General features: G+C 39.1%; 1 protein-coding gene across 3 annotated transcripts in view; it reads right to left on the bottom strand.

Annotated features, from left to right (window-relative positions):
• The window catches only part of LOC101046877 (CD302 antigen), a 180,980-nt gene that overhangs the window by 113,662 nt on the left and 49,995 nt on the right, over positions 1–17,323 (bottom strand). For all 3 annotated transcript variants that reach the window (XM_074399622.1, XM_003921945.3, XM_010329839.3), the window contains exons 3-8: positions 15,707–15,877; positions 12,035–12,199; positions 7,705–7,815; positions 6,440–6,580; positions 1,958–2,149; positions 863–1,020 (exon numbers count right to left, since the gene is read on the bottom strand). In XM_074399622.1, coding sequence (XP_074255723.1) covers positions 863–1,020; positions 1,958–2,149; positions 6,440–6,580; positions 7,705–7,815; positions 12,035–12,199; positions 15,707–15,877 — 938 coding nt within the window. The remainder of the gene's footprint in view (positions 1–862; positions 1,021–1,957; positions 2,150–6,439; positions 6,581–7,704; positions 7,816–12,034; positions 12,200–15,706; positions 15,878–17,323) is intronic.

Raw genomic sequence — 17,323 nt, 5'->3', positions numbered from 1 at the left:
CCAAGATTGTGCCATTACACTCCAGCCTGGGCAACAGAGTGAGACTCCATTTCAAAAAAAAAAAAAAATGTTTAGGCATTCTATAGGAATAAGATGTTTTCTGAAAAAGTTAGGCCTAATTTTAAAATAAAATTATTTTTTCACTTCTCAAAGTAGTATTGATATAAAACAATCTGAACACGAATTTGGAAGATGGGATTCTTCAGGTTAAGTTGTGGCTATCTGCCCAATATCACACTGATGACAGAAAGGTGAGTTGAGGCCCTGGTCCTGAGAGAAAGCAAGTTGCTGGAATCAGTCTGGCACAAGAATCTGAGTTCTAAAGGGATTCTCTGTATCTGTTTGAGACCAAAAGAGATGCTCTCAGATAGGATGTCAGTTGATTATTTAGTAATTGCTTTTACTCACCTTTTCAAAGTAGCTACCAGAAAGATAATCTAGACTCTAGATTATTTTTTGTCAACCTTTGGCACCAGGGACCAGTTTTGTAGAAGACAATTTTTCCATAGAAGGTGGGGAGGAGGATAGTTTTGGGATGAAACTGTTCCACAGGAACCTGCAACCTAGGTCCCTTGCATGTGCAGTTCACAAAAGGGTTCACTGTCCTATGAGACTCTAATGCTGCTGCCAATCTGACAGGAGATGGAGCTCAGGCAGTGATGTTTGCTTGCCCGCTGCTCACCTCCTGCTGTGCGGCCCAGTTCTTAACAGGTAATCGTTCGTAGTCCTGTACCCGTGATCTAGAGGGCCCTTACCTTTTATTTTCTTTCCAGCTTATACACAAACATCCCAACCAAAGAAATCTTAATATTATTATTAGGTATAACAGTAAGAATATAAATAAACCAGAGGAGTTTCCTACCTCTCCTAAGTAGGAAACACAGTTGGGCGTCTTATTGTAGGGAACATTTGGCTCATTCTCATCCCAATATGTTAGAGTAACTTCAGTACCATCTGACCACTGAAATAAAGTTGGTATATTTATGTTCTTCAGGCCTGTCCATATTTCTTCTTTGGCATCTAAAAGAAAAATGTTTTATTTGTTTGCTTTTATTCAATTTCATACTTTAATATGTACATTGTTATAGGAATTTTTACATTCTGATATGGAGTTTTAAGAGACTTTTTAGCACTCTTAAGTTGATTATTGATATGTTGATAAGGCAGGCGGGTTGGGTAATGAAAGCTTTTCAAGTCACTCGTGCAAGTAAAGTGCATGGGTAGAACGTCTGCAGGCTGGGTGTTCCTGACATCTGGTGTAGATAAACTCTGCTTTACGGGATGAATGAAATTCTATAAATACAATCATACCTATCCCAATTTGAATAGAAATACTGTCCACTGTGGCCCTGGTATGACTCTGCTGCCTTCACAAGTGAAACAAGGAGCACCAGGCTGGCACTGAGTAGGTTCCCACTCCTAGCTATTATTAGTGAATTCTAGGAAGAGATTATAATACTGTCGGTCTAATATATTTTCCTTTACCAGTCTTTAGCTTTCAAATAATTACAAAAGTGAAGTGACTATCACTTAAGTTTTTGTCGTAACTTAAATAGAATTTAGCTCATGAGAAGAGGGAAATCATTCAATCAGTGGTGGTACTGTCAAATTGGTTGCCACTAGGCACATGTGGCCACTTAATTAAATTGAAGTAAAAATCCTACAACAGAAAGGCTGAAGCTGGGAAAAACAATAAAAATAAAATGAAGTAAAAGTAATAATTCAGTTCCTCAGTTGCCCTAGCTACATGCCAAGTGCTCAAAAACGTCATGTGGCTTGTGGCCGCCATACTAGACAGTGCCGATTGTAGAGCAGTTCTATTGCCATAGACAATCCTATCTGACAGTGCTGACCTGTGAGATCAGTCTGTAAGCCTTTCATTCCCACCAAGAGTCTAAAGCCAGGGATGCTTTAAAATGTCTTCAGCCTCTCAAATAAGATATTTTTAAAAACTTACCCTCATTATGGAGTTTTGTGACAACCACCTCCACATCCGCTAGAGAATGAATGCTGATTAGGTCACTACTGAAGGCTTTGCATTTCGTATGTGCCTTATCCCAGGAATTACTTTCATTTACCAGCAGATAGCAAAATCCATTATTTGGCAGCCAGCCTGCATCACAGCGGGTATCTGAGTATGTCCAGACATCTGAGGGGAAAAACAGCTATTTATATTCCAGTAAAAATACATCTATTTTGAATCAATAACACTGCAAATTCTTTTTTCTTGAATAATGAGTCTTCTGGAAAACTGGGGAATGTGATCTCAGATGTTACAGTGACATGAATTTATGTGGTGCCTACCACATAAATGAGGTATACGTGGCATCATAGGAATTCCCACTGGGATTCAGAAAATGATGTGACTTTTTAACGTGATATCAATGTGCTATATGGCTGAGCACAGACTATTAAAAGGTTTGGACACAATCAAGGGAAGATTGCCCTTAGTCCAAGTAGACAGTAGAAAAATGTGCCTTCAGTCAGTTTCTGACAAATCTTTTCCTGGGTATGGAACTTGTTAGGTTTCCCTGCAGTCTCTGTCCTTGAGAAGATTATAAGAAGGCAAGCCTCCTTTTCTTGCACGGTCAGCTTAGCAAGAGGATGTAGATTAATGCTCACTGTTGAACAAAGGACAGGCAGAGATTTAAAGGACAGAATAAGACATTTACACACTTTGCATCCAAGAGATGGCAGCAATGGAGGGAAAGGGCAAAGGTTACCCGTGGACTTCTTTCCTCCCCTCTGCTAGACAGATCGTCCTTATGGAATTAGTGATTCTGTTTTGACCATGATAAAGCTCACAAGTGAAGGTCTAATCTTTCCAGATTAGAAAAAAGAATGAAGTATAAAACCCTACAGAATACTTCTACCAGAAAGTGAGTTGGTTACTCAGACTTCACTGATTCAGAACCATTTGGAATATCTGTTGTGAGAAAACGCAGCATCTTAAAAATGTGGACAGTTTGTTTTTTTTTACTGACGGTTTGTTTTTTAAAGTGATTCAGATTCAGCTAGCCTCTTACACTTGGAAGATAACTCAATTAACTTTAATATTGTGAAATAGCATGTATTATTGTTATATTCTATAATTATGATAAAAGAACAGAGGAAAAATATCACCCATAATGGAACTTAATGCAATTATTTTCATATTCTAATTTTGGTCTCAATGAATACATATTTTTACAAGATTAAAATGATAAGTAGGCATATCATTTGGTTTTGTTCTTTGTATTTTCCTGCTGGCACAGTTATTTTAGTAAATGCATATTATTCAATCATGTGGAAACATCATGATTTACTTAATAATTGCTACTGTGAGATATTTACTTAATCTATCATCAGTTGCTCTAGTTTATTTTCATTTGTGCTGGATTTTCTATTATGCCTTTTGTTGTATGGACTAAATTTTGTTTAAATCAACATGGAAGATAAATGTTCATTTCCCCTATTATCTTAAAATATCCCCTTACAATCTTTATTCTATATCTAGTTTTTCCTTTTAAATTGCTCTATGCTCCTTTTTAGATGACAAGACATTTGGATGATTTATTCCCTTCACTCATAGTTTCTTAAAGCAGGACACTGAAAAATCATCCTTTGTTGGAGATTGGTCATAGTGGTGGGAAAAGCTACAGAGAAAGGACGCAGAGCCCCAGGGGAGCACAGCTGAAGGCAGCTGTTCTATAACTCTGAGGCAGAGGGCAAGGAGTAGGTACAAGGGAATGTGGGGGAATTTATCTTAAACAGGCTTGTTTATTTATATTGACCAGGAACTGACCTTTGATCATCCCCGAGAGCAGTTCCCTGAAAGGGGAACAATAAATGCTAATTACCTAGAGGTTGTGTTTCCTCCAGATTTTCGTCATTGTGCCTGCACTGAATAAAAGCAAGCAGCTCCAGTTTCTCGGGGCTGCTCTCTGGCTACTAGAGCCAGGCAGTCACCTAACTACTCTTACACTGCATACTTGTGTCTGCGTACTCCTTTTATCTGTTGTTGGCCAGGGTCTGCGGGATGGACCCAGCAGGTAGTGCCCTGTGTGAGGAGTGCTGCAACAGATTGTGACAAACCCTCGAAAATGAAAGTGAAATGACTGCACAATAAGTAATGGGTGCCCACTGGGGATTTCCAAGTTCAAGGGGGTTTTCAAGCTAGGGCTTTATCATGGGACAACAGTTATCAGCTCAACAGTAACAGTATATAAAAGTATTGAAACAGCTGCTTAAAGCTAGCAGAGCCTCGATCTCAAAGGCCCAATTAAGGGACCTAATGCAAACTGTAGTTTTCCATAACCCATGACTCCCAGAAGAAGGCATACTAGACCTAGAACTCTGGGAGCAAGTGAGAAGAAATCTTAAATGACATCATGAACAAGGGCAATGGGTCCCAGTAACATCTTTAACATTACAGGCCTTAGTTAAGGCTGCTTTGGCCCCACTCTACACAAGAGCCAAAAAAGGGAAAGGAGGAAGAACCATCATCTACCTTACCACCTCCTTCTCCTCCCTCAGCCCCGCTGTTATCAGCTAAAGGTGCCACAGAGGAGGCAGAGATTTTCTCTGAGCCCCCTCCCACTATAAACTGGAAAAAAGACTGGGACTCTGTCTTAGGCAATTGGCATTAGAAGGGGAGGTCTTGGCTTGCCCAGTGATGCAAGATCAACAAGGCAATCAGGTATATGAACCCATTACTTTAGACACTTATAAAGAGACAACAAAAAGCATTAGAGAATACAGAGCCACTAGCCCATTTACAAAAAGATTAATTGAGGCCATAGCAGACAGCTTCCATATGACCCCATGGGACTGGTCAGTGCTAGCTAAAACAACTTTAGAAGCCAGTCAATACTTCCTCTGGAGGCCAGAATATGATGAGTTGTGCAAACAACAAACCAATCACGATCAATCCTTTCCCCTTGATAGGTCTAGCTGTGTCCCCACCCAAATCTCACCTTAAATTCCCATGTATTGTGGGAGGGTCCTGGTGAAAGGTAATTGAATCATGGGGGCATGTCTCTCCCGTGCTGTTCTCATGATAGTGAATAAGTTTCACAAGATCTGATGGTTTTATAAGGGGGAGTTTCCCTGCACAAGCTCTCTTTCTCTTTGCCCGCCACCATCCATGGGAGACATGACTTGCTCATCTTTGCCTTCTGCCATGATTGTGAGGCCTTCCCAGCCATGTAAAACTGTAAGTCCATTAAACCTCTTTTTCTTTCCAGTCTTGGGTATGTCTTTATCAGTAGCATGAAAATGGACTAATACACCCCTCCAGTTTTCAGTATTAGTTTCTCTCACTTGGTGAGGATGTAATTAAATACCAGGTATACATCAGGCCCTATGCTTGACAGTCAAGGCACTCCTCTTCTCCATTCTTTCAAAAACGCCTCAAACTTTTCTACTCCTCAAAAACTTCAGCTGTTCTTCTTTCTCTTTTATCCTCAAGCTCCCTGGAAAATCCCCCTCATTGTACATATTTTGTCCTTCTGCACCTCTCCTTTTTACTTGATTTTTCGATGCAAAGACCTGCCTGGCAGAGAAAGATAGAAGAGGGCCAGGTGCTGTGGAGCGCAGCAGACTGGGATTACTCCTGAGTCCACAGGTTTTGCCTCATTATGGAGGCATGCACAGCAGTGGTTCTCAGACTTGACCATGCATTAGGACCACATGGAGAGCTTCTTAAAACACAGATTGCTGGCTGGGTGCAATGGCTAATGCCTGTAATGCCAGCACTTTGGGAGGCCAAGGCGGGAGGATCACAAGGTCAGGAGTTCGAGACCAGCCTGTATAACATGGTGAAACCCTGTCTCTATTAAAGATACAAAAATTAGCCAGGTGTGGTGGTGCATGCCTGTAATCCCAGCTACTCAGGAGGCTAAGGAAGGAGAATCCCTTGAACCCAGGAGGCGGATGTTGCTGTGAGCTGAGACTGTACCACTGCACTCCAGCCTGGGCAACAGAAGGAGACTCCATCTCAAAAAAACAAAAAACAAAAAACAAAAAAACAAACAACACAGATTGCTGGACCCTATCCTGGGAGTTTCTGATGTAGCAAATCCCGAGTGGGTCCTGGGAGCTTGCATTTCTAACAAGCAGAGGTGATGCTGATGTTCTTGGTCTGGAGACCACCCTTGGAGAACCACTGCTCTGGATAAAAAAGAGCCATACACGAACAGAAGTATATTTCCTATCTCGAATATCTCTGCCTTCTCCTGGGCACATACATATTTTTATTTAATATTCTTCATTACCTCAACCAAAGCTTTATTCATATATGGTTGATAATATCTAACCATAGAGTCAAAAGTCAAGTACTTTTCTATACTGTCAGTATCAGGAGAAGGAAGGGTGGAAATGGTTGTTGCAAATGATTTACTTTTTTTTCCACAAAACTATGATTTTAAGGCCTATTTGAATGAGTGAGTGAGGAAGATACCTGTTAACTCCGCTGTATTATTTAATGGTTTCCTGCAGACATAGGGCAGTTGAGCTTCACAGGAAAAGCTTTGCCACAGACCAGACTCGGCATCCATTCTTGCACAGCTGGATCCACCTATGGTAGGTGCACTGGGCCTATCTTAAAATGGAACATTTTTCAAAGCATTAGAATGAGAAAATTAGGGCCAGGATGGTGGTCAGAAAGAATAATTTGTATTCCTAATTTTATGCTTTTATGGGAACTCATAGTATACTTAAAATGTGTAAGCCTCAATAAAAAATTATGTGCTTAAATATGTCTTTCTTCTAAAATATAGGATCTAAGAGGAAAACACTATGATATATTATAATTTTAAAAACCAAAACAAAACAAAACTTTTTTCCCCAAATGACTTCCAGGTCATATTCTATGATTAGTAGCTCTTAATTTGCTACTCCATAAAGTAAAAATATTAATTTATCATTGTCAAGCCATTAAGTCCTTGAGTTAAAGATTATCTTTAAAGATTCTATTTACTGAAATAATAAAAGTATTACTTCATTTACTGATAAGGAAGTTTAGCAACCTAAATTAACTAAAGTGACTAACTCAGTTTTCCGATATGCGTGCAGAGCAGTTTTGTACTGAAATTAGTGTTAACTTTAGGTTCTATATTTGCCTAAGATTTTATTTTATTTTTCAAAGTCGTCTAACCCTTCATTTGGGGAGAAAGTCTTCAGACTCTGTGGCATTTTGTTTGTTTTACTCCCTACAAGACTTTCTTGGAGGTATTTATTGTATTATAAAATACAACCATTATGTTGTTAGTACTTTGGTGCTATAGTGGGGAGACCCCAAGAGTTTGAAAATGAGGGGATAGAGTTAAGTTGTAGATGAAATACAGCATGGGTGAGTCATAGACATGCCAAGTCCTTTAGGGACACAGAATGGCTCCTAGGCCATGTGGTGGAACTCATTTTGCTCTTCCATAAAAATGCAGGGTGGTTATAGAGGTCTAAAGGTTCAGAGGCTCAGTTGCCCATGGTGTGGTTCAGCTTGGCTATAACAGTACCATAATTAAGAATGGTTTTTTAAAAAAAATTTATTTTCTTAGTGAACAGTTCTCAGACAAAGAATGGTTTAGGAAGAAAAGATTCTTCTGAGAGGTAACCATAATAAGAGTTGCCAAGATTTTGAAACTTTTCTAAGCTATTGGCAAGTGAGAAGCTTTTGCTTTCTTGAAGATTTGTTCTGTGCAGAGAGGATGGGGAAAGAACAGTTACCTGGGTCCCAGTTGAGAAAGTTTAATGGTTTGTGGTCTGACCATTCCCAGCCTCTAGCAGAGTACAGTTGATTTAAACCAATCCAGAAAATTCTAGCAATGCCTTCTTTTTCTGTAAGAAATAAAAATTTTAAAAAGGGACAAAGTTGCCTAAGTTATTATCTAAATTAGACTTAACATTTCTACTAATAACAAACAAATCTTCAGACCTTGATTATAAGGCAGCAATCCCTGTAGGAGGCTATCTATGCATCAAAGCCAGGCAATGCTGATAGACAAGAAACTTCAGACTCCTGAGAAACCCAAAGGCTAATAAGTGAATTCAATTCTGCTTTCCTATTAGCTTGTCAAATTCCCTTTCATCTAAGGTAAGAACATAAGCATCTCAGAGTAGCTGTCTCACTATCTATTTTTAATCCTCTTTTATTAATATAGAAGACTTATCAAAAGCAGTTTCCATTGTACTTCTAGATTTTGAAGATCTGACTGTATTCCAAAGAGACAATTTAAATTCATTATGCATATACATAATTTGCCAGGTTCTAGGGATATAAAAACCAAAATGAAAAAGTCCCTGCCCTCATGAGAATTTCAATTTAGTAGACGGATTCAGACATGGATCCCTCAAATGATCGTTTTTCTGGGACTGGGTTAGAAATATGTATAGGAGCTGTTTATGTATGTATATGTATGTATAGACTGGAGATACAGAATGAGACTCGCATGCACACACACATACACACACACACACACACACACACTCACACTATAGTGGAGACAGATCATTCAAATTTATTACTTGATGACCAGATGCCATCAGCAATTAAGAAAGACAGAAGGCGGGTGGATCACCTGAGGTCAAGAGTTTGAGACCAGCCTGACCAACATGGTGAAATCCTGTCTGTACTAAAAATACAAAATTTAGCTGAGCATGGTGGCACATGTCTGTAATCCCAGCTACTTGGGAGGCTGAGGCAGGAGAATTGCTTGAACTCGGGAGACGGAGGTTATAGCAAGTCAAGATCATGCCACTGCACTCCATCCTGGGTGACAGAGTGAGACTCTGTCTCAAAAAAAAAAAAAAAAAAAAGATAGAAAGCAGATATAATTTAGGTAGTGAGGCCAATTTCTGATATGTGACTCAATGTACATATGCCCACAAAAAAGTGGATGCAATCAAGCTGGTTTAGGTTCATGTATATTGAAAAGGGAATGCGTAAATGATGGTAAGGATTTTCAATACTGCTTAGGAAGTCATTACTCCTAAATCAATATTTACATATGGTAGTTTTCAGTAAAGGGGTACTTAATAAAAATTTATTTTCCAGATTTGGATACTGTGAGTTTTAGAGGTTAAAACACAGTTTTCTTGGGTTTTGGGAAACTAACAGTTATAATTAGGCATATTGATATGCTTAAGAAGCTTTCATACTGGAAGAGGAACTTGAAACATTAGAAACAGATATACTTTTAAAATTTATGATATATATTAAATGTGGGGCATGTCTGGCCAGGAGTAGGGTACAATAAGATCCTTTACCGTGGGGCCGGGCGCGGTGGCTCAAGCCTGTAATCCCAGCACTTTGGGAGGCCGAGGTGGGTGGATCACGAGGTCAAGAGATCGAGACCATCCTGGTCAACAAGGTGAAACCCCGTCTCTACTAAAAATACAAAAAATTACTGGGCATGGTGGCGCGTGCCTGTAATCCCAGCTACTCAGGAGGCTGAGGCAGGAGAATTGCCTGAACCCAGGAAGCGGAGGTTGCGGTGAGCCAAGATCACGCCATTGCACTCCAGCCTAGGTAACAAGAGTGAAACTCCGTCTCAAAAAAAAAAAAAAAAAAAAAAAAAAAAAAAAAAAAAGATCCTTTAAGATCCTTTACCGTGTTACCTTACTTTCATGAGTTATTAAAGAAAACTAATGCATAAAGAATCATGCAACATTTGTTCCTCTAAATGTGTCATTAGATTGTTTGGTAGGATGTTGATTGTCACACTTTGGCACTTTTCTCCTCCATTGAAATCATCACTTTCCAAATGTTAATATTCTAGGAAACTTAAATTTATTGGCACTTTCCATTCTCGACAATATTTTTTTGTAAGGCTTCAGTGAGGTCTGGAATAGAATTCCAATGCCATACAGTAGCCCATTTGGCTTATTTGGCAGATTTTCATTCTAAAGATCTGAATATTCAAGTGCCAGACAATACAGGAAAAGGGTAAAGCTATGAGTAAGAAAGGAGGTCTGAATGAAGCTGTAACCAAAAAGAATGACAAAAGACCTGTGGTCTTTTATTAATAAAATGAGATAAAGAAAGATACATAAGAGGGGTAAGTAGTAGTATAAAAAGTAAGCTGAGCATGGTCCTGTGCTCCTGTAGACCTAGCTACTTGGAAGACTGAGGTGGGAGAATCGCTTGAGCCCAGGAGTTCAAGGCTGTAGTGTGCTCTGATCACACCTGTGAATATCCACCGCACTCCAGCCTGGACAACAGATCAAGATTCTGTTTCTGTTTCCAATAAATAAGTAAATAAAAAGAATTCTGAAATTCTATATGTTGATATTCAAATCCCAATCTGATACTTCTTAGCTGTATGATGTTGGGTATATTACTTCTAAGTACCAATTTCCTTATCTAGTGATAAAACATTTGTTTAATGAGGCTGTAGTAATGATTAATGAATTTATCTGGAGAAAGCAGGGCTTCTTTGTAGTAAGTATTAAATAGTTCCAGTTATTATAAAATAGTGTGACAGGATGCATCTGAATTAGACAATATGTGTTTGTTTAATATATAGCAATAAAGCTTTGTGCAAAAGTAAAAACAACCCATGAGACCCATTTGTGCTTGCAAAGAACTTACAGTCTTATAAAAGGTGAATCTATTTATATGTCAGATACAATTTGTTTTCAAGTCAAACTGAATGTTCAAATTTAGGGTCTGCTAAATACTTGTGGGTGACTTTGGACAAATTATATTTCTTCTCTGAGCCTTGAATTTCTCATCTGCAAAATGGCATAACAATAATGTCCACCTCATATGGTAGTTAGATGGGATTAAATGAGATCATGTATAAAAAGTATACAAAGTAGTCTGTCTGGTACTTCATCATCATATATTACTATTTTTTGTCTTTCGTCCAAAGAATAAATAATTAGGGACTCAGTAACTTAGGTTTCTTGATTTTTAAATATAATAAAATTTGTGTTTACGTGGTTTCTTCAAAAGATATAAAAGACTCTGGAAAGTATTACAGAATTTTACTGAGTACATAAAAGAAGTCCTAAATAAATAGAAAGGCATATAATTTTCATGGTTGAGAAGACAATATTGAAATAGCAATACCTTTTATTTATTTATTTTTTTTAAGACAAGGTCTCACTCTGTCACTCAGGCTGGAGTGCAGTGATGCCATCATAGCTCTCTGTAGCCTCAAACTCCTAGGCTCAAGTGATCCTTCTACCTCAGCCTCCAGAGTAGCTGGGACTACAGGCACATGCCAACAGCCAATTAAAAAAAATTTTTTTTTTGTAGAGATGAGGTCTCACTTTGCTGCTCAGACTGGTTTCAAACTCCTGGCTTCAAATAATCCTTCTGCCTTTACCTTTCAAAGTGCTGGCATTGCAGGTATGAGCCACCACAGCCAGCCAATTCTTTTTAATGAATCTATAATTCGATACAATTCCAATCAAAGTTCCAATAGGGTTTGCTACTGAAATTAACAAGGTGATCCTTAAATTCTTAAGAAAGGATAAATGGTCTTTTAAAATTTTTATCTATTCTTATTTATTAATTTGTTTTCATAATTAAAAATTTAAAAATTACCACTACCATCCCCCAAACAAAACAAAGTCCTATCCACTCTGTGTCCATGTTATTAAATTCACTTTAAGATTTAGTAAAACACTCCTTGCCCCTGAGGACTGTACCCTTTCACTAAATGCGAGAACTTTTACTGAGGCCATCTAGTATAACTTAACCATCTTCCTTCCCTTCCATGAATTCTCTACTTTTCAATGTTCAAAGAGTTTAATTGTTCACTTTAAAAAAAATCCTTTCATTTAGGATTAGGGTAGCAGTTTAATCTTGCTATCCAACCTTGTTTTCTGAACATCAGTCTCTCTTCAGTTTCCATCACAAGATGCATTTCTCAATGGTGAAATATGATTACATTCAGTACTTTTTTGCTTATGGGTTTCAGTGTTGAAGTTTAAATCCCAAGAGAGGCCAGAAAAGATACATAGAAAGAAACACATCTGGATATGAAAACAGAAGAAGCACCTTTACAATTTTAGCCACTTTGCTCTATCACATGCAAGTAAAATCTACCTTTAAGGAAAGTTAATTCAGCAGCACTGTTGATGCTCAGTAAATCAGCTCCTTGGTTCTGACATGAAACATAAGCTTCTTTCCAAGAAAGAGCCGCCTGAGTATTAAATTGGTAGCAACTTCCAACCTGCTCATTCTTTTCCCAATTATCTTCACAACCATTTTCTGTTGATAAAAAGATACATCAGTGATCACAAAGAAAGGACATAATGTTTTCTATTACTTAGAATGCTACGAATACTGCAAGTCAATTTGCATACTCTTAGGATATGCCCAAATGGAGACTGCCATCACTCCTTTAGACCATATTTTGATCACAATAAAACTGAAATTATAACACACGAAATTACTCAGGCTGGTTAAAGCTTCCACTTTTTCTTATTTTCTACTCTCCTTTTATCCCTATCAATTACAATGCTGTGTTTTTGCCCATGTCCCTGCCTGCCCTCTGTCTGAAATACAAATCTCAGTGTGCACAGGTTGTGAACACTGAGCTAATGAAAGACAAAGCTCATCTGAACATAGTGGCAGACTACAGAGGGTTTGCCCACAGCCTGGATAGAAACCACTGTATGCGTATGTGCGTGCATAGACATGCTGCTTAAATGGCCAAGATATTGAGCCCAAGTGAGTATCTTATTTGGGAAACTAAGTCCAAGCTTCTCCTTAACATTTTAATAAAGAATTGAATATATAATTCACATTAGATATACATTATATATGCATATGTGTGTATATATATGCCTATAATCATTATACACATATGCTTGTAGAGTATGCATAATTTTAGACAAAGAACCTGCAAGCTGTTCCCTGAATGAGATATGAAAGTTTTGAGACAACTGGTTCAAAATATACTCAGAGTTTCCTATGTACTACCATATATTCCCAATAAGAGGGGAATTCCAATGTAGGCTGTGTCAAGTGTATTCCAGGCTCTACTTGGGAGACTTTCCAAAAGGTCTCCTACAGCCAGTTACATATCAGATGTTATACTCATGACCCTATAAGCTGGAAGGGCCTTTAGAGATCATCTTGTCTAATGTCCTCATTTCAGACAGGAACAAGATCTAGAGGTGACTGTGGCAGAGCTATAATCAAGGGCACAGGTCTTATTGATCCTCTGAGTGGCACATCCTGCTTCTTCAGCCATTTTTCTATGGCATAAATAGCAACAGAGATTCTGACATTTGGTAAAAACAAAATAGGGTGGGTTTGCAAGAACACTGTCTAAAGGTTCATTGTTACCACTGAGGCCCTACACTTGTAAATCCAGAAGCTTCCAGCAGTGGGATAGCAGTGTGTTTGCTATACAACATGACCCCCATGATTTACAATCTTGTTTCTTCCATAAAAAGTAACTCTAGGAAGCATATGAATGCATTAACACCACCCCCAAACCCCCGACACACACACAACACCCACAGGAGGCTAAAGGCACCAAGACACATCCCTCTCAAGGCAACAAGGTACAGTGGAGGTACATACATACAGTGGGAAGGAGGATAAGGAATCCATCACCAGTTTCCACAAAAATGTGGTCTGACCCTGACAGGTCATTCATTGATCTGGGCCTGCTGCCTCACACCTGAGAAACAGGGGTTTGCATTGGATAACCCCTAAGCAACTTTTCATAAATTTCTGATCCAAATGGTAAGGAGAGTGAAATGAAGTTGATACCTGGCTGACCAAACTCTGCTTATTATCAATTACAGCTGAAGTAAGTACTAGCTTTTTCTATTTTAGTAGGTTGGTTACAGGTGTTGAGAAGGCTAGGCCTCTAATTAGATAATTCTCAAAGTGTGGTCCCCAGACCAGCATCATCAGCATTACCTGGAAACTTGCTAATTTTAGGGGCCTCACCAAAAATCCACTGAATCAGAATCTCTGGGCCCTAGATATATGTGTTCTAACAAACTCTCCAGGTGATTCTATTGCACCCTGAAATCTGAAGTCTTAACCCAGTATAATCTCTTCAAGTTGCACAGAACTCTGCATTCTGAAGCTCAGATTCCTGAAGGAGGGATCAGCATTACTAATACCACCTGGCTAGCTACTCAATGAGTTAGAATGGTATAGCTGTTTAGGGAAAGGGGAAAGGTCTTCATAGCCAGGCTTCCTGGGTCTGAATTCTAGCTCTGATATTTCTTAGCTGTTTCATCTTAGGTAAGTTATGTATCTCCCTTGCACCTCACTGTGATCATCTGTACAATGGGAATTAAATTATGGTACCTTTTAGGGTTGCTGTGAGGATTGAATGAGTTAATGTATATCGAGAACCTGAAACATATCTGACACCTGGCCAAGCCCTGTTAAGTATTAACTATTACTACTTAGGTCTGGAGCTCTTTCCTTTCTCTTTGCTATATTCTTTCAACCTACTGTCCATTAAGTAATATTTTGTGAGTACCTATCACATGTCAGCTGCTGTGATCCCCTGTAACTCTCACCTAATTGGTGAGAAGCTGTGTTTCAGTTATATGCCAGATAATGATGTAATTGCTACTTTGGTCTGTCTTTCTAAAGAACAATGAATTCTTTAACAAATCCTGAACAGTTTGCTTCTAGTAAAAAGTAATTAGAAAAAGCACTCTGAGCAATACACAAGGAACAGTGTCACCAATTTTGAGAGCCCCAGGAAGATCTATCTCTTCTCTTTCCCGCTCTTTACTTTAGGCCATAAATATACTTAAGACTTCACCATTTGAAAAGTGTTTCTCAACTGATCTCTCCCTCAAACTATCCTTTGCTCTTTTAAACAAACATTATAGGAAGTCACTGTTTTGGACGAAACTCCTGATCTAGGAGTCAAAAATCAAAATGGAGTCACCCATGCCAAAGTTCCAGGTCACCATACTGAAATGGAGTTCTTATCTGACCTTTTGAGAAATCAGAAAAGGGAACTGCCTAATTTCCCAAACAGGCCAGTTTCAATCTTTAATTGACCTGATAATGAAGTTCCCTGTGTTTTAATCCTTAACCTGAAGTCACCTGATGTTAACCAATCAATTATTTCTCTATTCTGTTTCCCTGTCCACATCTTACATGGAAAGTTACTTTGAAATAACCAATCCACTCTTTGCTTTTTGTTTTTGTTTTCTTCACTTCTATTTCTGTCTACAAAGCCAACCCCCTCTGTTCAATGAACTGAAACCCTTATAGTCCTCTATTTTATGAAATGAAGTGTTGCCTGATTCTAGAATTGCAATAAAGCCAGATGAGATCGTAACTACATAAATTTGTTGCAATTTTGTCCTTTGCCAACCATCTCTTTTTCTTCTCCATGAAACTTATGAGGCTTACTTCCTTCTGCTCATGTTTCAGTCCACTACAACCCAGCTTCTACCACCTCTAGTCTTCCGAAACTACTAAAGGTCAGCAGCAATTTCCTACCCGGGCATGCCTTTTCCACACTTCCTCTCTCTGAAGTGCCTGTGCTGTTGAATACTCCTTCCTCCTCCTCCGTGACACCATGCACCTTGGTTCACTTCCTGGCCTGCTTCTGAAGGCAAATCATACCTACACATTACCTCTCTTTTCTCCAAACATACACTCCTTATCTGGGATAATATTTTTGCAGTCACTTTTGAGTCACTTTGAACTCTTCCTTCTCCCTGTTGCCTTATATAAATGTACTGCCTTTCTATATAAAGTTTACCAGCCCATACATACCAGGCTTTAAGCAGATGCCCCACTTTCGGTCATATTCATAATTGAAGGTGGTGGCACACCATGGCCCACTATGATCTTCATCAAGGATGCATTCATGATGCCAGGTCCCATCAATTAAGAATGGAAATTCACAAGGTCTCCCATAGGAGTTCCCATCTTTGGTATAGATCTCTGTGTTGGAAAGGAAGTTGGGGAAAAGAGAGTTAAAAACTGGGTAGTCAGCTTCAGTTGGCTAATTTCTAAAACCATTTTTCTGTGGTGATTCCTCCGGAGGAACAGGGCACAGTAACTGGGTTTCGAAAGCAGCAGCAGCAGCTTTAATAGGGCAGTCGTGGGACCAGCTGGTGGCCAGTGAGGTAGTAGACGTAGTTTTTCTTTTAATTACTTTCCCTGGTACATGGAGAGGAACTGGAAAGTAATTCCAACCTCAAATATGCCTGGAAATGTTAGAAAGAGCGCTTGATGCTTATATCAATATTAATTCTCTTTTTTAAAAAAGTGTTTTTATAGAACAGCTAACCCTGTATCTCTTTTGTCACATTTTTCTAAATCTTCGATTTGTTAAAAGCCCCAGTCATGCTGGGCGCGGTGGCTCAAGCCTGTAATCCCAGCACTTTGGGAGGCCGAGGCCGGTGGATCACGAGGTCAAGAAATCGAGACCATCCTGGTAAACATGGTGAAACCCCGTCTCTACTAAAAATACTAAAAATTAGCTGGGCATGGCGGTGCGTGCCTGTAATCCCAGCTACTGAGGAGGCTGAGGCAGGAGAATTGCTTGAATCCAGGAGGCGGAGGCTGCGGTGAGCCAAGGTCGCGCCATTGCACTCTAGCCTGGGTAACAAGAGCGAAACTCCGCCTCTAAAAAAAAAAAAAAGCCCCAGTCATCAACAGATCAAATCAGATCAAATAATGGCCATTAGGTAAATCATAGTAATCAGATCTTATCACCCTTTACCAGGCAATTAGGGTTCCTCAAAATGTCTCACAGATTTGCTTAAAACTGTGCTTAAGACAGTATTTGATTCTGCTTTCTTTATTATTCTCAAGTGTTCATCTAAATGAAGCATGAGGCCATTTAACAGCTTTGAATGTATTAAGCAGAACTACAGTAAAAGTTCTGCTTAATACATTCTATAAGAATAATCTGACGGCCGGGCACGGTGGCTCAAGCCTGTAATCCCAGCACTTTGGGAGGCCGAGGCGGGTGGATCACGAGGTCAAGAGATCGAGACCATCCTGGTCAACAAGGTGAAACCCCGTCTCTACTAAAAATACAAAAAATTAGCTGGGCATGGTGGTGTGTGCCTGTAATCCCAGCTACTCAGGAGGCTGAGGCAGGAGAATTGCTTGAACCCAGGAGGCGGAGGTTGCGGTGAGCCGAGATCGTGCCATTGCACTCCAGCCTGGGTAACAAGAGCGAAACTCTGTCTCAAAAAAAAAAAAAAAAAAAGAATAATCTGGATGCTTTTCTTGGCAAATAGTCTTTTAAAAATCACTGGCTTTGTTTTCCTACGTCATATAAATAGTTTTCAAAAGGGTACTTCTGTTAAAGAATATATTTTATATGGATTCTGCTTATTACCTATGTTTTGGTTTTAACCACATCAAAACCCCCCA

This window comes from Saimiri boliviensis, chromosome 5 (genome assembly GCF_048565385.1).
Source record: "Saimiri boliviensis isolate mSaiBol1 chromosome 5, mSaiBol1.pri, whole genome shotgun sequence".
NCBI classification, from domain to species: Eukaryota; Metazoa; Chordata; class Mammalia; order Primates; family Cebidae; genus Saimiri; species Saimiri boliviensis.
The sequence above is the reverse complement of the archived record's forward strand: the minus strand, read 5'-3'. Positions and strand labels throughout refer to the sequence as shown.